The sequence below is a fragment of the Elephas maximus genome, chromosome 13 (genome assembly GCF_024166365.1).
Source record: "Elephas maximus indicus isolate mEleMax1 chromosome 13, mEleMax1 primary haplotype, whole genome shotgun sequence".
Taxonomy (NCBI): Eukaryota; Metazoa; Chordata; class Mammalia; order Proboscidea; family Elephantidae; genus Elephas; species Elephas maximus.
The window spans coordinates 77512818-77539383 of NC_064831.1; the positions used below are offsets into that span (position 1 = coordinate 77512818).

General features: G+C 51.6%; 1 protein-coding gene across 4 annotated transcripts in view; it reads left to right on the top strand.

Moving 5' to 3' along the window:
- The first annotated feature begins 1474 nt into the window (after positions 1–1474).
- NTRK3 (neurotrophic receptor tyrosine kinase 3) overlaps positions 1475–26566 on the top strand; it is a 473624-nt gene continuing 448532 nt past the window's right edge. For all 4 annotated transcript variants that reach the window (XM_049905334.1, XM_049905331.1, XM_049905332.1 and 1 more), the window contains exon 1: positions 1475–1756. In XM_049905334.1, coding sequence (XP_049761291.1) covers positions 1509–1756 — 248 coding nt within the window. In that variant the 5' untranslated portion in view covers positions 1475–1508. The remainder of the gene's footprint in view (positions 1757–26566) is intronic.

Genomic DNA, 26566 nt, shown 5'->3' on the forward strand with positions numbered 1-26566 from the left:
GCCTCTGACGGTGCTGGCAAGCGTGGCGCTTGCCAAAAAATGCCCCTTGCATCTCAATTTCCCTGGCCGCGTCTCTAGCACGCACGGCTCACCCGGGGCCACCTCGGCTCCCCAGAGCAGCCCTTTCGGCGCTTTTTCCTTTCTTCCCGGCTCCCTGCCTGCCCAAGGCCGAACGCAAAACCCACCGCCAAGAAGGCGCAGGGAGCGCGGGGGCACCAACGGTGCTTTGACCCGCAGTCTCCTCCCAGCCGAGCCCAGCTCTCCGGACTCTTAATTACAGAAATGATTGTCATTCAGACGGAGGACTGCGCGTCCACGGCCCCCTTCCCAGGCCCCGAGTGCCTCTCTAGGGTCCCGTATACTCCCGAACCCCCTGTCGCCGTCCGCGAGCCTGCGCCCCTCACCCAAGCTCGGGAGCGCTCCCCGGCCACCTCGGCAGCGTTCATTTCACTTCCTCCCGCGGTCCGGATTGCAGCAAAACCGGGCAGCGCGAGGGCCAAAAAGTGGGGAGGAGAGCGTTTTTCCGCGTCGCGCAGCCAGCTCGCCAACTCCCTCTCCCCAGCCCTGACCCTCGCAATCCCAACTGCAACTTTTTCCCTTCCGTCTCGGTTTCCCCTTGGCTGCGGCGAGCGGGCACGGGGCCGCGAGGCGTGGAGCAGGCGGGCGGGTGGCCGCGCGGCTGCGGGTGGCGGTGCCGGCGAGCGCCGCGAGCCGGTGAGTGGGTGGGTGGGTGGGGTGGGAAGGGGGAGAGGACGGGCGGGGAGAACGAGGGGTGTGGGGAGGGGGAGGGGAGAGGGAGGGGGAGATTCCGCTCTCCTGCCGCTCCCAGCCCGGGCGGGGGACAGGGGGAGGAGGCCGCCAGGAGGGAGGGGAGGAGAGCGGGAGGAGGGAGCGGAGGAAGACGCTCCGATAACCCGTGCGTTTCGTAAGGCTCGGAGCACTTGTACATTTCTGCAGGCGCGCGGCGAGCCATTCGCGGCGGCTGCTGCAGCTCCCACTGCATCTTCCTCCTCCTTCTCCCGGGCTCTGGGTGTGTGTATGTGTGTGTGCATGAGTGTGTGTGTTTTGCAGGTGTGTCCGTTTTCATTCTGCCCAGTAGGTGGGACTTGGTGACTTTAGCACCATTTTTTTCCTTTTCCTTTTTTTTTTCCTTCTTTTTGCCTCCCCACCGTCTGTTGCAACCCTGCAAAGTCTCGGAGTCGGAGAGCGCGGCCCGCTTCCCGAGCCCCCGGACCCGGCAAGCCAGCGAGCGCCGAGCCGGCCACCATGCCCGGCAGACCGCGCCACTAGGCGCTCCCGGCGGCTCCGACCCGGCGGCGGCGACGGCCGCGATGGTTTCAGACGCTGAAGGATTTTGCATCTGATCGCTCGGCGTTTCAAAGGCAGAGGCCCCCCTCCCCCTCCCCCCTCCCTCGCCGTCTTTGTTTCCTCCCCCCTGCTCTCCCCACTCCCCCCACCCCACCCCCCTCTCCTCTCCTCCTCCTCTTTTTTAGAAGCAGCGATCGGAAATGGATGTCTCTCTTTGCCCAGCCAAGTGTAGTTTCTGGCGGATTTTCTTGCTGGGAAGCGTCTGGCTGGACTATGTGGGCTCCGTGCTGGCTTGCCCTGCAAATTGTGTCTGCAGCAAGACCGAGATCAATTGCCGGCGGCCGGACGATGGGAACCTCTTCCCCCTCCTGGAAGGGCAGGATTCAGGGAACAGCAATGGGAACGCCAGCATCAACATCACGGACATCTCAAGGAATATCACTTCCATGTAAGTCAGGCGGCCGCTCCCCAACCCGGCTCCCCCCGCACACCGCGGCTCGCTCTCGCCCGTCCGCCCTCCCCCGGCCCGGGAGTCGGCCCTCCGCCCACCCCAGCTCGCCGCTGCTCGCCGCCCGCCGGGCGCGCGGCAGGCTCGCTCTGGCTCGGGAGATGCTCACGGGCCGCGTATTCCAGGTGACTCCGGCCCTGGCGAGGCGTGATCCTGGGATGCGTGTGTGCGTGTGGATCTCTCCCCGGAGAGAACCCCAGCCAGCCGAGGGCGCGCGGGGCCCAGTTCCCGCCCCCGCACCCACCGGCTGCTAGCTCGTTCCGTGGGTGCGAATTGGGTCCTTTGCCCCCCACGAAACAGCAACAGTTTGGCCACGCTGAAGTGGAATAAAGTAGGCGAGATTCGATTCTCTGGCAGTGACGGCGGCAGCGGCGGCGGCAGCGGCGGCAGTGACAGTGGCACCGGCACCGCTTAGCTGGGAGGGAAGGTGACAGATAAGGACTGCTCGCGACCCAGCCGAGATGTTTAACTGTTTCCTTTTGGAAACAGCCAAACATGCTGACAAGTAAACAAGTTGGGAGCTGGCTTCTCGCGGGGACACTTTGGACGTGTGGAGGCCGTCATGGACGCCTGCCTCTTCCCCTTCCTTCTTGCCCGCCCTCTCCAACCCCGTTTTGGGTATTTCCGAGACACCCCCTGTTCCCACCTTCCTCCTCATCTGGGCGCCCACAGAGCCCTCCCCTGTTGGGGTTTTGTTAACTGCTCGGGATGATTCCTAGTTAGGACGCTGAAGGGAGAGGAGAGGGCGTGTGTTGCGGGGCGGGGGGGGGGGGGGAGGAGGGGCTTTTATATGATCACTCAGATCCATGTATCTGGAGAATCGAACTCTGGTTGGCATTTGGCTGAGTCTGCCCTGTCCGAGTGAGACGTGTGGTGGCCTGCTCTTTGCTTCTTGTTATTTTTCTTGGGCAGGCATGGGGGGCAGAAGCCTGGGAGGGGGAGAAAGGAAGAGCTCAGAGTCCAGGGAGCCTGCCGGGCGTTTATCCCATTCACCAGTGCTTCCGGAAGCCCACGAGGCCAGGCGAACCCCCTCCTGTCTTACCACCTGGGAGAAGGGTGTGGATATCACTAGGATTGTTCAGTGGATACATCTAGTCTGTCTTCCCCCAAAGCCCCCACCCTTTGGGGACCCTGGGAGTGGATGGAATGCTGAGAAGGGTTTGCACCAAGTCCTGGTTGGAGTCTGCAGGAGGCATTTGGGATGGCTCTTTACCCCCTGGGCAGACTCAAGATGGGCCGAATCTGCCTTTTGCCCCACTCTCCCAGGCGGTAGCCCTCCCTTAGCCTCAGTCCTGAGCAGTGGGGCTGCAAAGCCCACTGGCCCTCTTGGCTTAATGGAGACTCTGCTCACACTCTGGCAGCTGACAGTTTGAGGGAAATGTACCACCCAGGAAATGTTCCTGCCTCCTGGCCCCGGAGACAAGCTTGACCCATATCTCAGCTTTCCCACTCAGCCATTCACCCCGGACACCCTTCACCCTGGCCGGAGATGACAAGATAAACAGCCATGGGTGGCGGAGACGAAAGAGGGAGGAGGGTGGACCCCTTCTGTCTCTTGCTCCCTGCAGGCCCCAGCGTTCCAGCATCTCCGGGATGCAGGGAGGAGGGTCCGGAGTGAGATTGTTGGGAGAGTCAGGCTTGGAAGTGCACCACGGGGCTGTGTGTGTATGTGTGTGTGTGTGCGTGTGTAGGGGGGCTTAGCGGTGGGCTCTGGAGCTCAGGAGTGGGATCTAGTAATTTCCAGGGGGATTGAGCAGGCCCAGGGTTGGAGAGGGGGTACCCTAGGTACCCAGTGTGGGTCTCTGGGAGCAGTGAGCGTCATCTAGCTTATTGGCAGCAGGAGGGATGTGTGACTCTGTAGAAAGCTTCAGGAGACAGCGACAGCCACAATCACGTAGGTTTTCTCTAGCCATACAGAGGTGTCGTTCCTCTGAAAACGAAGCTTGTGGAAGCAGTTTGATAGGAATGGGTCGGGATGGTCTATCCAGGCAGAGAATCCAAGACAGGGCTGCTGAAAAGATAGGTGATAGGAGGGGACTGGTCGGCCTCTTGCCCCTTTGCCATTGGAGGGCCCAGGAGGGCATGGGGGGACAGGGAGGAGCAGGTAGACTGGGAACTCCTCTGTATGTGCTCTTATCATTGCCTTAGGATTCTCTGTGGCAAGAAGTCAGGAGCCCTTTCCCTAAATCCAGCAACACCTAAGATCAAAGAAACTGGATTCCCATGGGAGCCTTGAAGAGTGGCAGGTGGGGGAGGGTCAGAGGTTGTAGGTTGTAGGTCAGATGACCTCTCCTTGCCCCATCTTCTCCCCAGTGTCCTATTAGATCTATGGTTAGTATTGGCTGAACCAGGAGGGGAAAGGGTCCAGCCATCTACCCTTGAGACCAGCAGAGCAGGGGGATCACGTACCCGCTGTGAAGCAGCTGTCACCCCAGAGGATATGGAGGCTGGGGTGGTCAAGTAACTTTCCCTGGTGCACACAACCCCAGTATGCAGTCAGACGTGGAACTCGTCTGTCCACCAACAGTGCTCAGGTCCCACCACTCCGTGGGGCTGGGAGCAGGCGTGAAGGAGGGACTTGAGGGCAGAGAGGGGCCTTACGTTAGCATGGCATGGGGAGAGGGCTTCACGGGAGCCCGTGCTTTGCTAGAGAGGCCAGTACTCTTCAGATTTCTGATGTTACCAAAGACACGGGGTCGAGAGGCCCCGAGCCTCCCATCAGCCGGAGGCTCTTGGTACCAGTGTACACCTCAGGGTACAGTTTGGGCAGACTCTGGGGGTATGAGAAAGAGCCTGGGGCAGAAGCTGGGTTTCCCTCAGGCCCAGATAAGGGGATCTGGGGATGGGTCTTAGAATCACCTGATTCCATAGATTCTCCCTCCTGTCCTTGGGCTTGTTGACCTATCTGGGTTATGGTGATCTGAGATCTTTTCCTCAGGTCTCGAATAGATTATACATGAGTTCTAAGAGGGACAAGCGGAAAGGAAGGCTTGTGGTTCTGCTTCCTGGGGGTGACGTATGTAGTGGCTCCCAGAGTCTACTGAGAACTGCCACCCCATTAGTCTCAGGAGAAAATCAGCTGTAAGGCCAGGCTGCTCTGAAGCCCTCCCTCTTGGCCTTTTTCTGTTCAGGAGGCCAAGCCCTTTACCAGTGAGCCCCTGGCACGTAGTAACCTCACCTAGGTGGGTCCGTGTGCGGCCGCACCCAGCTGGGCTCTGACGTCACAAAGGCAGGCAGTAGTGGCTGGCAGGGTGGGCTGGCTGGGCCGGCCCTCTAGGCCGGGCCTGCCTGGGGCTGGGTGGCAGTGGTGCCTTCGGGGCTGTTAGAAAGAAGATCAAGGCAGAGAGAATGGCCTTGCTGGGTTACCTGGGCCAAGTGTTCTTGGGGCTGGCTCCCTGTGCTTGCGGAGACCGTGGTTCCCTGGCAGTTGGCAGTTCTCCCGTCCCTTTATTTCCCCTGCCCTCCCTTAGGCCCTCCTGGGCTGGGCAAAGGATCATTTGGGGCTTTGGCCGCCATGCTGGCTCCTTAAGTCTCAACCTCGCTAAGGATCCAGGGGAGACCCAGCCATGGTTGGCAGATGTGTGAGCCAGCCCTCAGGGGCATCACCGGCTCAGTCAGGAGGGCCAGGAAGGTGGTCAGAGCCCCAGGTTGGGGTTGGGCCTGGGAGAGGTAGGCAGAGATGTGAGAGGCCTTTGAGGTGAGATTGGGGGGGGGGGATCACAGCCCTGAGAAAGAGTTATTTCCAGGATGAAGGCCGGGGGCCCTGGACTCCAGAGGCCCTGGGCATTTATTTACATGGGCCCCAGGCCTTCTTGGCTCCTCTTTGGAGCAGAGACTTCAGCTAGAGAAGACCCGCGAGTCCTCAGTAGTCCACCCTGAGGCCTAGGGCATCAACATGACAGCTTTGGGCAACACCAGCCCAGCTTGGCCGTGACTTGGAGAGTGCTGTGTAGCGGCCCCTTGAGAGCCAGCCTGGAGCCCGGGTGGCTCTCAGGGTCCTGCAAGGTGCTGCCTGTCCTCTGCCTGGCTAGAGGGAAGTGTGCTGAGTGAGGGCGGGGCCCTGATGCTAGCTCCCCGGGGATGCTGTCAGTACTTGCGCTGCCAGCCTCTGCCTGCTAGCTCCTTCTGTCTGGCTCTGGGGGGCCAAGTCCCAATCCCAGCTGGCTCTCGGGTGGGACTGTGGGCAGCTTGCAGCCCTCCTTCAGCGTGGCCCTTGCCAGTGGGTCCGGGCATCCCTGCTGCTTCCTGGGGTCCCCATGGCAAGTCCTCCATCGGCAGATGTGTACCAGGTGGCCAGGGGCAGGGTACCTTAGGGAGAGAGATGGGCACCTGAGCTCCACCCCTGGCTCTGCCCCTAACCTCTGTGAGCCATATCAGTGGAGTGTTGCCTGCCTGAGCCTGTAAATTCAACCATGAATTGAGGCCACGGAATGGAATGACCCTTTCAGCTTAGACACTGTACCATGCCAGGTCTAAGGAACACTGATAGGGGCTCTGCAAGGCCCCTGGGTGGAGCTTCTAAAATTATCCCCTTGTGATGTCACCAGGAGGAGGTGGGCTAGGAGGAGCGCAGGGGAGGAGGGCATAGATGCTCCCTGATTGGCCGGTTGACCATTTTCCCCTTCTTTCCCTTCCCACCTCTAGAAAACTTTGGGCCACCCAGAAAGTGCCACATACAATTTGGAGTCAGCTTCCCAGACCAGATGCCACACACACTTAATAAGTGTATGCTGGGTGGGTCTGCAGCCTCTCACCGGGGGCCAGACACCCAGCTTCCTGGCTCTCCATTCCCCACCCCCTAGGGAGCTCAGGGCAGGGAGGGGATGGCCCTCTGCACCACTTTCATCCTCATTGCTGGGGCAGGGGCCACTGCTGTGTGTGAGAAGAAAATGCTAGAACTTCTACTTCAAGTTACTTTTGACCCCCCAAAAGGAATATTCAATATGTGCTATATAGATTGAAGAGTAGAATTGAATAAATATGAGGGTTTCAAAGTTAAAAGATTTTTATTGATAAAGCATACCAGCCGGTCGCCGTAGAGTTGATTCCAACTCATGGTGACCCCATGTGTGTCAGAGTAGAACTGTGCTCCATAGGGTTTTCAGTGGCCGATTTATTGAAACTAGATCACCAGCCCTTTCTTCCAAGGCACCTCTGGGTGGACTCAAACTTCCAACTTTTTGGTTAGCAGCTGGGTGTGTTAATTGTTTGCTATCACCCAGTGATCTTGGTGCCCACTATTGTTGTTGTGATCAGAAAGGTCTGAGCTTGGGAGGGAGATGGATCAGTGATAGGAGTGGCCATCCTGAGCCCACCCCCCCTTCTTGGCTGCGGTCCAAGTAGGGGCTAATGAATTGGGAGGGGCAAGGGGAACGTAACATAGGATTGGGCTTGGTAGGATAGGGGATTACTGTTCCCAATCAGGATTCCCAACGTCCACTAGCCCCCTTCTAGGAGCCAGGTCAGTTTTAAAAGGTGGCCTCCCAGTGTCCATCAGGAGCCTACCTTTTGGTCCCCAAGTGGCAAATTCCTCAGCCCTGTTAATACCCCATCATTCATTTATACCACACTTTCCAGTTCACAGTTGTTGATTTCGCTTTTGTGACAGCTACCAGAGGTATGGAAATGGAGATTATTAGTCCCATTTTGCAGATTAACAAAACAAAAGGAAACAAAACACAGAGCTTGAGAGAGTCTCAATGGTCCAGTTGCCATGGCTCACCAAAGGAAAGATCTAGAGAAACACCAAGACTCGTGGTCCTCCTCAGGTGCTCCTCTGACTGCCTGCTGGCTGGTTCTGCTGGCTCCATTGTCTCTTGGGCCCTAGGCCCTTCAGATGGACACCTTATAGCTTGGTGGGAAGGGAGAGGCAGACGTATTTTCATCCAGAAAGTTCTTTTTCTTCCAGGGGGCAGCACTATGGGAATGGCCATCTCTGAGGGATTTGGGGAAGAGGGTGGCTGAGTGGCCTGGCAACTGGATCAGAGAGGGGCCTGGATAGAGGGTGGCCCTAATCACCTAGATCTGTCGGTGACAGGCTGAGCGATGAGCTCAAGTCATTTGTCGTTCCCTGAGCCTCACTGGCCTCACGTTGGGAAACACAGATAATCCTTGTGTGCAGGGCGTGTTGAGAGCCCCTCTTAGCTGGGTAGGGTCATAGAGGGCGAGGCCTCCAGTGAAGCCACAGCAAGCTGGAGGTGCCAGGGAGCCCTTAGAACCCCTGAGGAGGACCCCAGGTTTCTGCCTAACCCAAGTGCCAGACTCACCAGAATGCAGCGCTCCAAGGGACCTCGGCAGTCGTCTCCTCCCTCATATCCCGAGGGAGGGTCCCCAGAGGTGCAGGGACTTCCCTGAGCTCTGTGAGCTTGCAGAGAACTTCTCTGAAGTGATTTCCCCTCTGCTGGTGCAGGTGCCGCCTTCTACTCCACCCTGGCACCCGTTCTGGGCACTTTGTCAAAGTCTGAGCCTCCCCTCTGACTGTGTCTCCCTCTGGAGCGATGCTTCCAAATCCAGGGTCCCCAGAGGCAGCAACCATGCGAGGCTGGCAGCCCTAGGGCTCCTCACAGCCTGCAGCCCATGCCAATTAGAAGTAAATTCCGTGAGCACTGCTGCTGAGCTCTACTACATGCAGGGCTGGGGAGCCCAGCATCGGGCCTCACCTCTGCCTGGGTCCCCCACCTGGCTTGTCCCATCCAAGTGTCCCAAGGTCTGGGTGGTGAGAGACCCGGCCTAGGATTCCTCCCCTCAGACAGACGTCACGTGCTTGGAACGTGAACAGGGCTCTGGCAGCTGTGTGTTTCTCTGGCTCTGCTTTCCCTAGCAGCTCCTCTCTGCCTGGCCGCTCCCTGGCTTTAGAAAAATCACGTTCCTCCTCTAGGCCTCAATTTCCTTATCAGTAAAATAAAGATAAGAATGACTACCTTATGGCAGGTATGGCTGAGGGTTAGTGCCTTGTTAATGCCTGGCCAATAGTAAGCTGTCAATACATGATAACTAATCATTTTTTGAGCACTTACTATGTTCTAAACCCTATTCTAAGCACTTTGTATGCCATATAACCCTGGTGGCACAGTGGTTAAGAGCTACGGCTGCTAACCAAAAGCTCAGCAGTGTGAATCCACCAGGCAGTCCTTGGAAACTGTATGGGGCAGTTCTACTCTGTCCTGTAGGGTCGCTATGAGTGGAAATCGAATCGATGGCAGTGGGTTTGGGTTTATATATATTCCTCATTGAGAAGTCTCTGTGGTGCAGATGGTTAACTCACTCAGCTGCTAACCACAGGGTCGGCGATTCAAGTCTATACAGAGCTGCCTTGGAAGAAATGCCTGGCAATCTACTTCTGAAAAATCAGTCGTTGAAAACGCCATGGAGCACAGTTCTAGTCTGACACACATGGGGTCACTGTGAGTTGGACTCGGCCCGACGGGTACCTGGTTGGTTAAGCCTTATTGTGACCTCACAACAATCCTGTAAATACCGCTGTTACTAGCCCGGGAGTCCCTGGGTGGTGCACGTTCTTAAGTGCTCGACTACTAACTGAAAGGTTGGCAGTTCAAACCCACCCAGAGGCACCTTGGAAGACAGGCCTGGTGATTTGCGTCCTAAGAGTCACAGCCTTGAAAACCCTACAGAGCAGTTCTACTCTGCATGTGTGGGCTTACCATGAGTCGGAATCAACTCGGTGGCAATGAACAATGACAACGTTGGCAATGAACAATGACAACGTTACTAACCCCATTTTACAGATGGGGAAACTGAGTCCTGAAAAAGAGCTTGATTTGGTTAATGTCACACAACCAGTACATGGCGGAAAACTCTGGCATTTAACTGTTAAGCTGTATTGCCTGTACTCTTTTGTGTATACACACACCTGTATGCACGTACACACACATATACATGTGTATACATGCACACTAATATATGACTATTATGCTAAATTAATAGTAAAATAAGAGAGTTGACGTGAAGTTTTAGGATAGAATAGAACTGTAGGACAGAGTAGAACTATAGAACAGATTAGAGCTGACCCATAGGATTTCCAAGGAGTGCTTGGTGAATTTGAACTGCCAACCTTTTGATTAGCAGCCAGACGCTTAAGCACTATGTCACCAGGGTTTCTGAAGTTTTTGGAGAATCCTTTATTTGTAAACTTCCAGTCCCCTGGGTAAGAATTGCCATGGCTGAGGAGCGTAGGGGAGGGCAAGCGGGCTATTTCAGGGCGTGGTGCTGGGCAGGCCGTATGGGCCAACCCAGAGTCACAGGCCTGTACCGGTGGGGGAGGCCTGTGGTCTCTTCTCTTGGCCTTCCCCGGAGGCCGTGTCTCAGCCACACCCCCTTCCTAGCTAGGCCTCCTTGACCCACTCCTCCCTGGTGTCTTGGCCTCTAAGGTCAGGTCAGCCCTCACAATAGAGCAGGTGCCAGCTGAGGCTGGCGGGGATTCAGGAAGCTAGTGGCTGGGTCCTGGTCAGCTCCACACTGGACTGAAGCATGGTCAGCAGGACTGAGACCCTGACTTCCCATGACCAGAGAGAGCCTGGCTAGGGGAGTGGAGGGCTGGGTGCCAGGGCTGCCTGTGGATACAGAGCAGAAGGCGGGTGTCGGAGTGCTGGATAGCTAGAGTTGGAAGCTGGTATTAGAGCATCTTTCCTGAAGGGTGAATTCCTGGCCTTTCTGCACCCTTCCCTTGCCCCTCCTCAAGTGAGCAGCCTTTAATCATTGTTTCTTCTTGCCCCTGTCTCTCTCCCCTCATTCCTCATGGAAGCTGCCGCTGTCTCTCCTACAGGGTTGTACTGTAGGAATGAGCTGTTCCCATGGAGAGAGCTGGAATGTCCTGAGGATTGTCTGAGATTGGGGGGAGGCAAGCATTTGTACGGACATCTCATTTTTTCTGCATCTTGGCTAGATGAGCTTTTCAGTCATAGAACATCTCTGGGCCTCAGTTTTCACTTCCGGGAGTTGGTGTCATCTCGCCAACTCCCTCACAGGGACACTGTGGGATCAATGTGTTGATATATTTGATGGGGCTTTGTAAAAATCAGGTACCATGCTGGTTCTTTCCATTTCTAGATGCCTGGGTGGGGTTTGAGTTAGAAAGAAGACCAAGACACTGAACCGTGTATCACTAGACCTTGAAAGGGTCTCAGATAATTTGGGCCAAACTACCCAGTTTTATAGGTGAGGCACCTTGAGGCTCAAGAGAGCTGAACTGATTTGGTTCAATCATCCAGTGAGTGCCTGGCAAAGGCAGAGCAAATCACGGGGGCCCTGCCTCCCAGGCTTGTGTGAATCATGTCTTCCTGCCTTCTGCCAGCGTCTGCTCTGGGGCTGAGGGATTCCGGCTCTTACAGAGGCAGGGGAAGGAGTTTGGCTGCTTAGAGCCCTCAGCTTCCTGCGGCGAGGGAGAGGATGAAGGGAGCAATCATAGATCTGCAGTCTTAATCCCAGCTGCCTCCCACGGTACGCTGGGCTGTGCGTGCGCGTCTGGGGGAGTCTTTGCGCACGCACAAGTACGTCTCTTCTGTGTTCTGTGCACATCACGTCTGAGGTCTGGGTAAACAAACCCTAAAGCCTTTGGCTTCCTGCCTGGCGAGATCTTCTGCGTCTAGATCTCCAGTGGCCACTAGAGGGCAGTGCTGCGCACGAGAAGGCAGGTGGCGGCTCTTGGCTTCGCAGGCGAGAGCTGGGGCTGTGGAGCTAGCCTGGTGGGCTGTTCACAGGAGGCAGCCGGCTTAGAGAACCTTTCCTGAGCGAGGGCAGAGCAGGAAGATGAGCTCTCGCCTAGGCGAGGCCTCTCTTGGCACAGCTGACCCTGCCTCCATTAGTCTTGGGGACCTGGGCTTTCTGGCTTAGGAGCTGCTGGCTTCCTCTGGGAGGTGGCAGGGAGAGTGCCCTTGCTGGACAAAAGTCTGCCTGGAGCGCCCTCCTTCCCATCCTGGTCTCAGCAGCAGCAGCGGAGGGATCAGCACATCTGCACAGGGGCTAGTGGAGAAGAATGAATGGGACATAGTCCCTGCCCAGGAAGAGTTCACAGTCTTTGAGGATACAGACAAGTGGACAGATGGTGACACCATGAGGTTAGTGTCAGGAGAAGCGAGCTTTATGTACCCCCTCAGGCCATCTGATACACTGGCCCCAGTGTGGAGGCATCTCTCACCTCTCCTTGTCTTCCCCTTCCCCCTACAAGTTTGTGGAGTACTGGATACAAAGGAGCTGTTTGTAAATTACTAGACCCCAGATCCTGACCTGGACCAGAGTTAAGATCTTCAGGCAACCTTTTAACCTCTGCAGACCTTACCGCCACTTTCAGGGATTATCCTAGAAAGTAACAGGTATGAAACTGCCTGGTGACCCAGGTCATGGGCCCTGCCCTGGACAGGCTGGTTTTGATGGTTTCCTTTCTGTGAGGACTTCCGTCTCTTCGCTGTTCCAGGCAAACTCACGTTAGAGCAGGTGCCGTCTTGTCCCATGTGCTAGCTGGTTGACAAATGAGCCCTGACCAACCAACCAGTTACTAGCTTCAGGAATTGTTGTTGTTAGCTGCTGCCTTGCCAGCTCTGACTCATGGTGACCCCATGTACATAGAGCAGAAGGAAATGTTGCCCAGTCCTGTGCCATCTTCACCGTTGTTGGTATGCTCAACTCTATTGTATTGTAGTCACTGTTTATTTTAATTGCCTTCCAACTGAAGGGGCTCATCTTCTGCACTGTATCAGACAATATTCTGTTGTGATCCATACGGTTTTCATTGGCTGATTTTTGGAAGTAGATGGCCAGGCCTTTCTTCCTAGTCTGTCTTAGTCTGGGAGCTCTGCTGAAACCTGTCCACCATGGGTGACCTTGCTGGGATTTGAAATAACGGTGGCATAGCTTCCAGCAACACAGCAGCATAGTACAACAGACTGACAGATGGGTGGTGGTTGGGAGATTGGGTCTTCCACATTTGTAGCAAGTGCTGAGTTTATGGAGTTGGGGTCTGTGATTTCGTCCTGAGGGTGATACGTGGGCTGCCCCACATGGGGTGTAGTCTGGGCCCTTTCTGTTGTGGTGGATGCTTTCCCACGTTCTTATCTCTGATATATTTTTGAGGTTGGTCTGCCGACAAGCAGGGATGAAGCTAACATTTATGGACCCCCTACTGGGATGGAGATCATTTGCATGTACAACCATGCGTATTTATGGCAACTACGGTACTACATGAAGCTTCGGATCATGACTCTGCCTCTTACACTCTTGCGTGTGTCCCTGGGCTGGCTGCTTAACCTTTTGGTCTGCCATTTCCTCATCTGGAAAGTAGAGATAATAAAACTCTTCAGGGTTATTTTAAAATTTCGGTGAAATTTTGTGTGTGTGTGCACGTGTGTGTATGTTGTTAGTTGCCTTCAAGTTGATGCCAACACATGGTGACCTTATGTATAACAGGATGAAATGTTGCCTAGTCCTGCGTCATCTTCATGATCATTGATATGTTTGAGCGCATCGTTCCGGCGATTGTGTTTGTCAGTCTATCTCATTGAGGATTTCTCTCGTTTTCACTGTGACCCTCTACTTTCCCAACCATGATGTCTTTTTCTAGCTGTTGGTCTTTCCTGATAATGTGTCCAAAGTTTCATCTTCCTCACTTCTAAGGAGCCTAACAGTTGCGTTTTTTCTAGTGTGTATACAAAACTCTGGGTTTTATACAAAACTCTGGGTTTTATACAAAACTCTGGGTGTTACTTACTTCCCTCTCGTTTTCTCCCCCTTCTCCCTGCCACACTCCAGAACCTCATGGCCCCGGGCATGGATCATTTTTATGACCCTCATCTGTTCTTCTTCCTTCCAGTTTCTCCTACTCCATCTCATTTTACACCTCCTGGCAGGTTAATTTTCTAATTCAGGTGTCCAGTTAGAACAATTCCCGTGTCCAGAGCTTTCCAGTGGTTCCTTTGTCTGAGAGAAAGCTCGGTGTAGTGGAGGCTTAGTTGATCAGCTTAAATCCTGACTCTGCTCCTGGGTGAGCTTAGGCACGTTACTTAACTTCTGTGAGCTTCAGTTTCCTCATCTGAGAGGTGAGGCTGGTATATCCATTTTTATAGAGTAGTTGTGAAGACTAAATGAGATACGGCAAGTGCCTGACTCATGATGCGTGGGCAGAGGCCATGCTGGCCAATGGCATGATGAGAGTCTCTGTGGAGTGACAGCAGTGACGTTTCTGGGTCCTTGCAGAGTGGGATCAGAGAGTTGTGTGAGAGTAGCTACCACCTGGACCAAGGCTGAGGGAGGCAATAGAAGGACCAAGATGATCTATACTTGGAAAAGGTGACAAAGTGGCTGGGGCAAATGTCTGCTGCAAGGACGGCAGGGTTGTCATGGTTCCTACTGGTAAGGTCCTCAGATAAGGTACTTGCGAGGCCAAGTGGCAAGGTGTCCCAGGAAAAGTCTTTCTGCTGACTCTCTCTCCCTGCCCTGCCTCAGGAATGCCATCCCAGATAACTCAGGAGCACCGAGCCCCTTGCAGATGCTGTCCCATGGGGTTTTACTTCTGCTCTTAGTCTGTGTAGTTTCCCATCGGCTAGCTGATTCCCTTCTGGCTGTTGTAATTGACTAAGCCTGCCAGCCACAGATCTCCACTGAGGACCAATCTCTGTAAAAAGAATCTAGAAATCCAAAGGGATGGGAGTGACTGTTGTTGTTGTTTGCTGCCCTCGGGTCAGCTCCCTACTCATAGCCACCCCATGCACAATGGAAGGAAAGTCCGCATGGTCCTACACCATCCCCATGATTGGTTGCGGATCAGACCGTTATGATCCATAAGGTTTTTGGAAGTAAATTACCAGGCCTTTCCTCCTAGTGTGTTTTAGTCTCACAGTTCTGCGGAAACCTGTTCAGGATGATAGCAACACACAAGCCTCCACTGATAGATGGGTGGTGGGTATAGACGTGGTGCACTGGCTGGAAATTGAACCCGGGTTTGCCTGATGGAAGGCAAGAATTCTACCACTGAATCCTCAGTGTGTCGTAAACCAGCTGCTATTGAGTTGACTCTGGCTCGTGGCAATCCCGTGTATGGCAGAGCAGAACTGTGCGCTGCAGGGTTTTCTTCTTTTAAAAAAAAATATTATTTTATTGTTGAGAACATACAAGCAAAACATGTACCAATTCAACAGTTTCTGCATGTACCATTTAGTGACGTCGATTCCATTCGTTCTTTGAGTTGTACAACCATCCTCACCCTCCATTTCTGAGTTGTTCCTCCCCGTTAACATAAATTCACTGCCACCCAAGGTTGCTATCTAATCTTTTGAGTTGCTGTTATCAATTTCATCCCGTATAGATAGTTCTTAAAAGAGCATAACGCTCAAGGCAGACATTTTTTACTAGTTAAGCTAAAGAATCTTGAATATACTGTAGACTGCCAGAAGAACAAACAAATCTGTCTTGGAAGAGGTGCAACCAGAATGCTCCTTAGAAGTAAGGATGGTGAGACTTTGTCCCAGGTACTTTGGATACGTTATCAGGAGGGACCAGTCCCTGGAGAAGGACATCATGCTTGGTAAAGTAGAGGGTCAGCGAAAAAGAGGAAGACCTTCAAGGAGATGGATTGACTGTCCACAACAATGGGCTCAAACATAGCAATGATTGTGAGGATGGTGCAGGACCAGGCGGTGTTTCGTTCTGTTGTACATAAGGGTTGCTGTGAGTTGGAATCGGCACCCAACAACAACAACAAAATTAAACTGTTGTCTGGTTTCAAGAAAACTTCAGGAAACTTTTTTGGTTTAAGGTTTAAAGATTATCTCAGAGCAATAATTTCAGGGATTCATCCAGCCTCCATGGCTCTAGGAAGCCTGGAGTCCATGAAAATTTGAAATTCCATTCTGTATTTTCCCCCTTTTGATTAGGATTTTTCTAAGACTCTTTGATCAAGATGTTCAGTAATGGTTGCGGGGCACCATCCCGTTCTTCTGGTCTCATGGCAAAGGAGGTGGTTGTTCACGGAGGCAGTTAGCCACACATTACATACTCTCCTTCTTCCTCTGTTGCTCCAGGTGCATAGAGACTAGTTGTTATGCATTGGATGGCCCTTGAGAACTTTAAAGATCCCAACATTACACAACAAACTAGGAGGTAGAATGGAAGCATTAAACATGTTATTAGGCTAATTAACTGGAATATCCTGTGAAACCATGACCCTAAACCAAGGAACCAAATCCCATGAGGTTTTTGGTTGTACAGAAGCAGCTCCAACAATTACTTTTTTTTTTTTTGGTCGTGGTACAACTTATTGGCAGCAATTGCAATAATCGGCTGTGCAACTCTACCCTTAATTGATGTGATATTTTCATCACTGTTAATCCCCCCATTCCCCTCCCTCTTGCCCCTAATAAACTTATTCTCTATACATTGCCTTTTCTTATCTTTTTATGTAAGTGAGGTTATGTAATATTTGTCCCTTTGTGATTGACTTATTTCACTCAGAATAATGTCTTCCAGCTCCATCCATACTGTGGCATTTCTCCTACTGGCTGAGTAGTATTCCATTGTAGGTATGTACCACGTTCTGTTTATCCATTCATCTGTTGATGGGCATTTAGGTTTTTCCACCTTTGCGCTATAATGAATAGTGCTGCAACAAACGTTGGTGCACAAGTCTCTATTTGAGTCTCTGCTTTCACGTCTTCTGGGTGTGTGCTCTGTAGGGTTTTCAAAGGTTGATTTTTTGGAATTAGATCGCCAGACCTTTCTGCCAAAGTGCCTCTGGGTAGACTTCATCTTCCAGCTTTGTGGCTAGCAGCTGATCAAATTAACTGCTCGCACCACCCATAGACTCCCAGGTAGCCTACAGTAATCATCAATTACGGCCTTTTCAGTAGTGGATCTCTCAATTCCTCCAGTCCACCTTTAGAACCTCTGATGCACATTCATCCCAGTTCCACGTTAAGCCACAAGAGGGCATTAGACCATGATTTCTGTGGTGGTGCAGTGACTAAGAGCTTGACTTGCTAGCTGAAAGGTCAGCAGTTTGAATCTACCAGCTGCTTCTTGGAAACCCCGTGGGGCAGTCCTACTCTGTCGTGTAGGGTCACTATGAGTCAGAATCGACTCGATGGCATTGGGTTTGGTTTAGTTTTTTTGGTATTCTAATTGTGGTTAAGCGCTCAGCTGCTAGCTAAAAGGTTGGCTGTTCGAACCCACCAGCTGCTCCATTGGGAGAAAGATGTGGCATTCTGCTTTCCTAAGAATTTACAGCCTTGAAAACCCTATGGAGCAGTTCTACTCTGTCCTATAGGGTTGCAATGAATTGGAATTGACTCGATGGCAATGGGTTTATCGTGATTGTGCCTTTGATGAGTGTCCAAGCCACACATGGTTTCTTCCCAGGTGCCAGCATCTTTGAGGGTCATGGCAAACCATACTGATTTCACCAGAGCCTGTAGTGCTGAGTATGGTATCTCAAAGGAGGCTAAATTGTGTCATGGAAAGGTCATGGAATTTGACTTCGAACTGGGATTCCAACCCTTGCCCTCCTTGATTCTTTCTTGAAAACTATGAGTAAATCACTTAATTTCTCTGGGACTCTTAGATGTTGCTGTGAGGATTGAATTGTATGGTGTGCAGAGACTGTCTGGAACATGGTGGATACTCAAGGATTGGCTATCTGCCTCTTTGTGGAAGATGGATGAAGTTAGGAGCCAGTGCAGGAGACATATTTAGGATCCTTTCTGCTTGGTGGGCCATTTTACTCCCCAGTGAGCCCTCTATGGTTCCAATTCAGTGGGGGCAGCAGTGACATCCAGTGGCTGGAATGGAGAACAACAAGTATATTCTACAGGTGATCTGGTAGGGTGGTGGTGGTGGTGGGGCTTGTTGGAGAGTTGTTTGGTGTTTGGTGTTGCTGGGGCAGATGAGACTGAACCTGGGTCAGGGGATAGGACCTATCAACAGAATTTCTCCCCTTCCAATGCTAGTGGCTAAAAGTGTCCGTCTGAGGGCGTTAATATGGCACGGTGGCCATTGGGATGTTTCTTGCCTGGGCCAATTAGGTATGAGATCACAACTGGAGAAAACACGTGTGCGCCTGACTAACTGTGTTGTAGCCAACCAATCCTGGCATCTAAAGGCCTTTTCTGGTGTATTCCTGTGGTACTGCACTACTGGAGATATTTTAATACACAAGCCACCTGGTTGGCCTCAGCCAAGAAACTCAAGCTTTCCGAGCCTTGGTGTGTTCATCTGGAAAATGCCTGGGTTGGGCTGGTTGATTGGGAGGGATCTTCCACCTTGAATGTGAACATCAGACATCATTTCATACTCTTAGCTCAGTGTGTGTGTGTGTGTGTGTGTGTGTAGCAGGGGAGGGACCCAGAGAAAAGGCGGTAGTGGTAACCGCTAAACTTGAGGCTCTACTGGTACAGAAACTCCAGCTCAGAGAAGGGGGGCTTCTCTGAGCGGAGGTGTGGCTCTGAGGCTGGAACTGGGGTGTTTCTGGTTCCTTATCTTCTGTAGCTTCTTTATTTCTCCACCTGAGATCCAGGAGGCAGCGTTGGCAGATGTGCCAGGCACAGGAAGTTATTTAATATCAGCTTTGCTCCAGATTGTGTTTCTGACTCCTTGCCACCTCTTAAGTGGCAGTCATTTTAACAAACGTGGTGATAAGACACCGAGTGGGAAATAATGTGAGAACTGAGGAGGGCAGGGGCACGGAGGAGGGGTGCCATTTTATTCCCTTGCCAGAAGCCCCGTCGTTGAGGGACTGGGGTGTGAGAGTGTAATGGTGGAGGAGCTATGAGAGTGTAATGGTGGAGGAGCTACGGCCCCTCAAAACCCTTGGCAGGAGGAGGGGCGGAAGCTCTGGGGAAAGACGTGCCTGATTGCTGGGGTGTGGGGCCTGTGGCTGCAGGCTTTTCCCTCTCAATGGGAGGTTCTGTGTCCCACAGGGGCTTCTGGCTCCCCTCCCTGAGGCAGGTGTTGGAGAGGAGGAACCTGCATTTCATTTTTCAGAGGACTCTCTTCCAAGTGCCTAACAGACAGCTAACAGGGACCTGGTCCTGGCGACGCGTCCAGCCCACTGCGAACGCTGAGCTGCGTCTGCACCGAGGCTATGGGGTGCCCAGGTGTCTGGCTGCCTGCCTCACTGTCTGCCAGGGCCCATCCCAGCATCTGGACTGTTGGGCAAAGATGGGAGCTGCCCCAGGAGGGACCAGAGAGGAGAGGAGCCAACCTTTCTTCATCTTAACACCTGGCGCCAGCCCTGGGCCCGGCACTGTGCTGAGTTCTGGGACACAGTGATGAGAAGATCAGAGGCCATGACCCTTCCCTCCTGAGTGCAGTGAAGGAGGCAGATGTTAGACGAAAAGGGCTGTTGACAGGGAGGCGCTGGCAGAATTTTAAAATACACGTTTAATGTAAACATTTAAAGGAAAATGTATATATATGAATGGAGCCCTGGTGGCGCAGTGGTTAAGAGCTTGGCTGCTAACCAAAAGGTTAGCAGTTTGAATCCACCAGGCACTCCTTGGAAACCCTATGGGGCAGTACTGCTCTGTCCTGCAGGGTTGCTATGAGCCGGAATCAACACAGAGGCAACAGGCTTGCTTTTATGTATATACATGTAAATGAAAATGTGGCTTCCCAAAGGTGGAGCAAGTTTTTCCAGTTGAGATTTAAAAATTCTAGAGTGACCTTTCACAGGTCCATTTAATGTTGACAGCAGTGGAATGAGTTGTCAAGGTTGTGCCCCTCTGGCCATGATATTGATTCACTGGCCTTGCTGTTGTTGCCCACAAAAGTCCCTGTGGTATTTTAGGAAACAACCCTGGGTGGTCAACACACTCAGCTGCTAACCAAAAGGTTAGAGGTTCAAGTCCATCCGCAGGTACCTTGGAAGAAGGGCCTGGTGACCTACATTAGAAAAATCAGCCATTGAAAACCCTGTGGTGCACAGTTCTACTCTGACACACCTGGGTCACCATGAGCCACAGTCAACTTGACGGCAGCTGTTTGGTTTGTCGGAACGTAGCGGAAGGCAAGAGAGCTGGCTTCCATTTCTTCTGTCGCCTTCTGACTGTGTGAGACAAAGATTTGCGGGTAAGTGGTTTATTTGGAAGACGAGTCCAGGAAGCCTCGGAGGGAGAGAGGGGAAGTGAGATAGGGCAGGGAAGGATGCCAAGGAACAGTGGATAAGTGAGGGGGTGTCACTACCTCTCCTGAGGCCCCCGTCCACTTACGTATTCATTCATTTGTTCACGGTGTGTTTACTGAATGCCTCTGATGGTTCAGCCCCTCTCTGAGCTCTGGGAGAACAGTGGGGAAACTGGCCAGGTGAGGGCCCTGCTGTGTTGGGACCTACATCCCCTGTAGTTAGTGGTTTGAGGGTGTGTAAGGCCTGGCCCCTCGTGGTCCCTCCCTCTTGCCACCTGGGCCCTGCACATTGTAAGCTACCCCCAGGTGTGGGGGAGGTGGGCCAGGTGTGCAGAGGGTACAGGGCTGATGCCCTAAGTCCATCAGAGGGGCTTTGGGCTCAACCTTTCTCCCCCATGTTGGGTGGAGGGGAGCCTGTGTGGGCGAGTGTCCTGGTCGGTATGGAGACACCGGCCCCTTGTGGAGTTGTAAGGCTAGGCCTGCTTCCTTCTCCTGATACCCAGTTAACACTCTGCCAAGCCAGCTGCTGGGCCTGCCCCCTGCCCCTGACCGGAAGCTGACCTGGCCCCACCTTTCCTCCTTTCCATCCAGCTCAGAGCAGTGCCCTGGGCCTGGATGGTGGGGCGGGGAGGGGCGGGGAGCAGAAGCCATGGGGTGAGTGGCCTTGCACCTCCCTCCCTCTCCAGGTAGCAGGTGCTCGGGAAAGACCTGTTGACTAGACAGGCTCAGCTCCCCTACCAGAAGGCTTCATGGACCTGCAACAGACCTTCTGTCTTCGTGACTGTGCACACATGTCTGCTCAGGATGCAGTGGCCTCTGCCCTCAGCGGAGCAGCCAGCTGGTGGAATCTTCTAGGGAACTTTGTATCCATCATCATAAGAGCAAACACTGTGTGAGGACTGTGTTCCAGGTGCTATTCTAAGGGCTCTTCTTACTTTAAGGCATTTCATTCTCATTACAACCCAACGTGGCAGGTACGGTCACCATACTCATTTTACAGATGGGGAAATGGAGGCATAGAAAGGCTAAGTTACTTGCCCAGGGTCACTCAGCTAGCAAGTGGCAGAGCTGGGGTTTGAACTCAGCAGGTCTGATTCCAGAGTCCATGCTCATAACCCCTAGACTATAAGGCCTGTCTCACTTCTTGCCAGCCCCCATTTGCCTCTAATCCAGCACTTGGTCCTCTCCTACACCTCCCAGGCAGGCAGCCCTGGTCAGTATGGTGCTCTGCTGCTCTGGTATTTACCCAGGCAGTGACGGGGAGTGGGGCAGAGGGTAGGCCGACAAGAGTGTGAGATCCCTGAAGTTTTTGGGAAGGGGCGATTTGGGCCACATCTTCACAGAACGTTCTCTGAGCGGGGACACTGGAGCAGTATGAGGCCGGCTTCTCTGTCACTGCCGCCAACCTGCTGGGTGAATGTGGGCGGGTCACTGTCCATCTCTGGGCCTCAGCTTTCTTAAATGTAAAGAAAGAGGTTGGACCAGGTGGTCTCTGAGGTTCCTTCTGGCCCTGGCTTGTGATGTCTCTATTGTGGTGGTCTGGGTTGGGGTGGGTGGGAAGTTGGCAAGAGGTGCCGTTGCAGGTGGATTTCTCCAGGGCGGAAGCCCAGGGTCCTGTGGGAGAGGGAGGCAGAGACGGCTCTGTGCCTGTGCACATGGTCATGGTCATGGGCTGACGTAGCTCAAAGCATGTGTGTGTGTGTTTTCTGGAGAGCAGACCCCACAGGTTCTCAAACGTGAGCATGCATCCCCATATCTATCTGAAGGGCTCGTTAAAGCGCTGACTGCTGCACCCCACCCCCAGAGCTTCTGATTCTCCAGGTCTGGGAATCTGCATCTCTAACACGTCTCTCCCCCAAAACAAAACAGAACAAAACAAAAACAGGAAAAAACAGTTGCTGACAAGTAGATTCTGACTCATGATGGCACATGTGTGTCAGAGTAGAACTATACTCCGTAGGGCTTTCGATGGCTGATTTTTTCACCTCTGGGTAGACTCGAACCTTGAGCCTTTCAGGTAACAGCTGAGCATGTTAACCATTTCCCCCTCCCAGGGACTCCATCAAGTTCCCAGGTGATGCTGATACCCCTGGTCCAGGGACCACGCTTTGACAACTGTTTATGTCAGTAGCTTTCAGGCTGTGCTCCCTGAGTGGGATCAGAGGTGGCATGGTATTCTGCATAAGATTTTTTTATGAATGAGGTCTCCTAGGCTGCAAAGAGTTTGAAAACCCCATTCTAGAAGAACACTTAACCCATTCCCAAGCACATTCCAACAGGGCTTCCACTGGTGCTGGGTTCTCCCTCTGTTTCTCACCTCTCCTCTTGGCACCCCAGGTATGGCAGCTGGCTCTGTCCTGACCTTGGCCTCACACTCATGGTTCCCCACAGGGCTGGACTTGACCTAAACGTCCTCTGATCCATGTGGCCCGATACGTAGTTGAGCAATAAAGACACAATTATCTCTTTCAGAATGCCCTTCCTGAATCAAGGTGCCCTTCCTGAATCAAGGTGACTCTAACTATTTGGGAGGCAGGGGGAGTAAGTCTATGACTGCAGCTCAAGAACTTTACATGTCTCCTGATTGCCCCAGGATAACGTTCAGCCTTCTCTGCGTGGCATTCAAAACTTTCATGTTCAGACTGGAACGTCTTTCTGGATACTTGCCTCCCATTACCCCACCCATGGGAGCCCTCTGCCCCACCCAAACTCATCTACTGCTCATTCCTTAAATGCCCGCAAGCATTTCCCACCCTTGATCTTTTGGTCATGTTGATTTCCTTGCCCAGAAGCCCTGTGGTCTTCATTGGGCCCATCTAGGTTCCACCTGTTGCTCCAGACCTGCATTTGAGGTGTTCTTTGTTGTCCAGACCTGCTTTTATTGATTGCTCTATTCTCCTAGTCCCTGGAGTGCGTAGTAATAGCAGCTGGTGTTTGTTGAGCCCTTTCTCCAGACCAGGAAATTGATACAGCGTCTCATTTAACCCTCACAGCAACCGCATGATCTAAGAACTGCTCTCATCTACATTTTATGAGGAAACTGAGGCACAAGAGATGCAAGAACTTGCCTAAGGATGTAGCGGTCAATGACAGAGTTAGGATTCACACCCAGCCTGATTCCAGAGCCCAGGTGCCCATGCGCATTGCAGCAGTGTGAGCAAGAGCCAAAGGTTTGGAGACAAGCTAAGTGTCGTCAGGAGTGGAAGAGAAAAATGAACTGCTGCATATCCTTAGGGTGGAACACTATAGAGCAGTCACCGTAAACATGTTGTTCTATATAGGGTAACATGGCTGTATTTTGAAAACAATGCTGTTGAGAAAAAACAAGTTGCAGAATGATATACCATATGTTAAAGGTAAAAAACACAATGACCGACATAATGTATTGCTTATGGAATCAGGTATTTAGTAAAAAGATATAAAATCACAGACTGGATACAAATCAATTTCACAAAAGCGTTTAAGAGGGAGGGAGAGGAAAAGAAGGATATACTTAGGGCTCCTGAACTCAACCTGTAGCATTTTCCTTCTTTCTCTCTTTTCTAAGATCTCGGCATATGACAGAATGGTAATATGTATTAAATTTGGGTGACAGGTAAATAGGTGTGCAATATATCATCCTTTGTTTTTTTTTGTTATTAAAAACAAAATAAAGCTTTAGAAGCTCGAAACAATAAGATTATCATGCCCACTTCATTTGTAATTCAAAATAAAAACAAATTATAAAGCAAAAAAATATTTGCATAGCTACTGAAATTAAGATAGGGTCTGTCTTAGATTTTCTGGGTGCAGAATTCTGCAGAAGTTCATCAGAGCTGAATTCCTCTCGTTTTTTGGTGCCTCTTCTCTGTTGGTGCCCAAGCATCTGCTTGGTCGGCCTTGTGAGCAAGGTAGCCCTATGGAAGAAGTTGCAAATATGGAGAAGAAACAGAGGGAGTCCCTGGGGAGTACAAACGGTTAATCCGCTGGGCTGCTGACTGAAAGGCTGGAGGTTTGAGTCCATCCGGAGTGGCCTCAGAAGAAAGGCCTGGTGATCTGCTTCCAAAAAAGCAGCCACTGAAAACCCTATGGAGCACAGTTCCACTCTGACACACACGGGGTCACCATGAGGTGGAATCGCCTCGACAGCAATGGTTTTTTGTTTTGTTTTTTTATAATTTTTAGTGTGCTTCAAGTGAAAGTTTACAAATCAGGTCAGTCTGTCACACAAAAACCCATATACACCTTGCTACACGCTCCCAATTACTCTCCCCCTAAAGAGATAGCCCGCTCTCTCCCTCTACTCTCTCTTTTCGTGTCCATTTCGCCAGCTTCTAACTCCCTCTACCCTGTCATCTCCCCTCCAGGCCAGAGATGCCAACAGTCCCAAGTGTCCAACTGAGCCAAGAAGCTCACTCCTCACTAGCATCCTTCTCCAACCTATTGTCCAGCCCAATCCATATCTGAAGATTTGGCTTCGAGCATGGTTCCTGTCCTGGGCCAACAGAACGTCTGGGGGCCATGCCCACCGGGGTCCTTCCAGTCTCAGTCAGACCATTAAGTCTGGTCTTATGAGAATGTGGGGTCTGCATCCCACTGCTCTCCTGTTCCCTCAGGGGTTCTCTGTTTTGTTGCCTGTCAGGGTAGTCATCGGTTGCAGCCAGGCACCGTCTAGTTCTTCTGGTCTCAGGATGATGTAGTCTCTGGTTCATGTGGCCCTTTCTGTCTCTTGGGCTCGAATTCACCTTGTGTCCTTGGTGTTCTTCATTCTCCTTTGAGCCAGGTGGATTGAGACCAATTGATGCATCTTAGATGGCTGCTGCTAGCGTTTAAGACCCCAGACGCCAGTCTTCAAAGTGGGATTCGGAATGTTTTCTTAATAGATTTTATTATGCCAATTGACTTAGATGTCCCCTGAAACCATGGTCCCCAGACCCCTGCCCCTGCTACGCTGGCCTTCGAAACTTTCAGTTTATTCAGGAAACTTCTTTGCTTTTGGTTTAGTCCAATTGTACTGACCTCCCCTGTATTGTGTGCTGTCTTTCCCTTCACCTAAAGTAGTTCTTAACTACTGTCTAATTAGTGAATGTCCCTGTCTCACCCTCCTTCCCTCCCCCTTCTTGTAACCATGAAAGAATGTTTTCTTCTCAGTTTAAACTATTTCTCAAGTTCTTATAATAGTGGCCTTATACAATATTTGTCCTTTTGCAGCTGACTAATTTCACTCAGCATAATGCCTTCCAGATTCCTCCATGTTATGAAGTGTTTCACAGATTCATTACTGTTCTTTATAGATGTGTAGTATTCCATTGTGTGAATATACCGTAATTTATTTATCCATTCACTCATTGGTGGGCACCTTGGTTGCTTCCATCTTTTTGCTATTGTAAACAGTGCTGACAGCAACTGGTTTTTAAAGGGGGAGGACACACACAAGCAAGCACAAATCCTAAGAAGAGCCCAGGAGGACAGTTGTCTGATTGTCTTATATTTAGGAGATCGAAGATGTAAGTAAGCAAAACAACGCACATTTAAATGTCCTGTTTACTATCACTGTTATTAATTAATTGGCTAATTAATTACTTATTTCAACAGCTACGAGTGAGCACCTCTCTTGTGCCAGCCACCAACCTAGGCACCCAATTAAAAAAAAAATGACAGTGGGCTGGGACCACGGGCATTGGGATTTGGGTTAGCAGTAAGGAAGAACTTTGTAAAGAATGGGCCATGACATAGGGCTATGGGATTCCTTTCTTGGGACGTGTAAATAAGTAGGCTTCCCCCTTATTCCATTTTACTATGGAAATTCTCAGACATACAGACAAACGGAAACTTTTAGAGTGTACTCGCGCGCCTGGATGCTACAAGTATTTTATTCCACTGGCTTTGTCTTGTAATCTCTCCATCCCTCTCAGCACCCATCAGTCTGTCCTATGTTTCGGATGCATTTCAAAGTTCATTGGTGACATCAGTAAACGTTCGCTTAAACGCTTCAGCACGTATATCATTAAATTGGAGTTCAATATTTGTTTTCATTTGAAGTAGTACTTACATTTGACGAAATGCACAAATCTTCAGTGTACATTCTCAGAGTTTTGACAAATGTTACACCTGTGTAACCCAAACCCCTAAAAGACCCTGGACATTACCGTCACCCAGAAAGTTCCCTCGTGTCTTTTCCCAGTCAGCCTCTGCCCCTCCCCACCAGAGGCAACCACCGTTCAGTTTTCTCCACCACACATTGGTTTTGCCTGTTCTACAACTTCATATAAATGGAATCATACAATATATATTTAGCAGAAATGTTCTTGAGATTCATCGCTGTCATTGCAGGTATCATAGTTTGTTTCTTTTTATGGCTGACTAGCCTTCCATTGTATGGGTCTACCTGATTTATTTATCCGTTTTCCTGTTGTCAGAACCCTGGACTGTCTGTGTTTGGGGACTATTGTGAATAAAGCAGCTGGAAACGCTCTTGTACAAGTCTTTTTGTGAACAGATATGTCTTAGTTTCCTAGTGCTGCTGTAACAAATACCACAAGCGGGTGGCTTTGAAGAACAGAAATTTATTTTCTTACACTTCAAGAGGCCAGCAGTTTGAATTCAGGGTATGGCTCTAGGAGGAGATCCGTCTTTGGTTTAGCCTCTGTT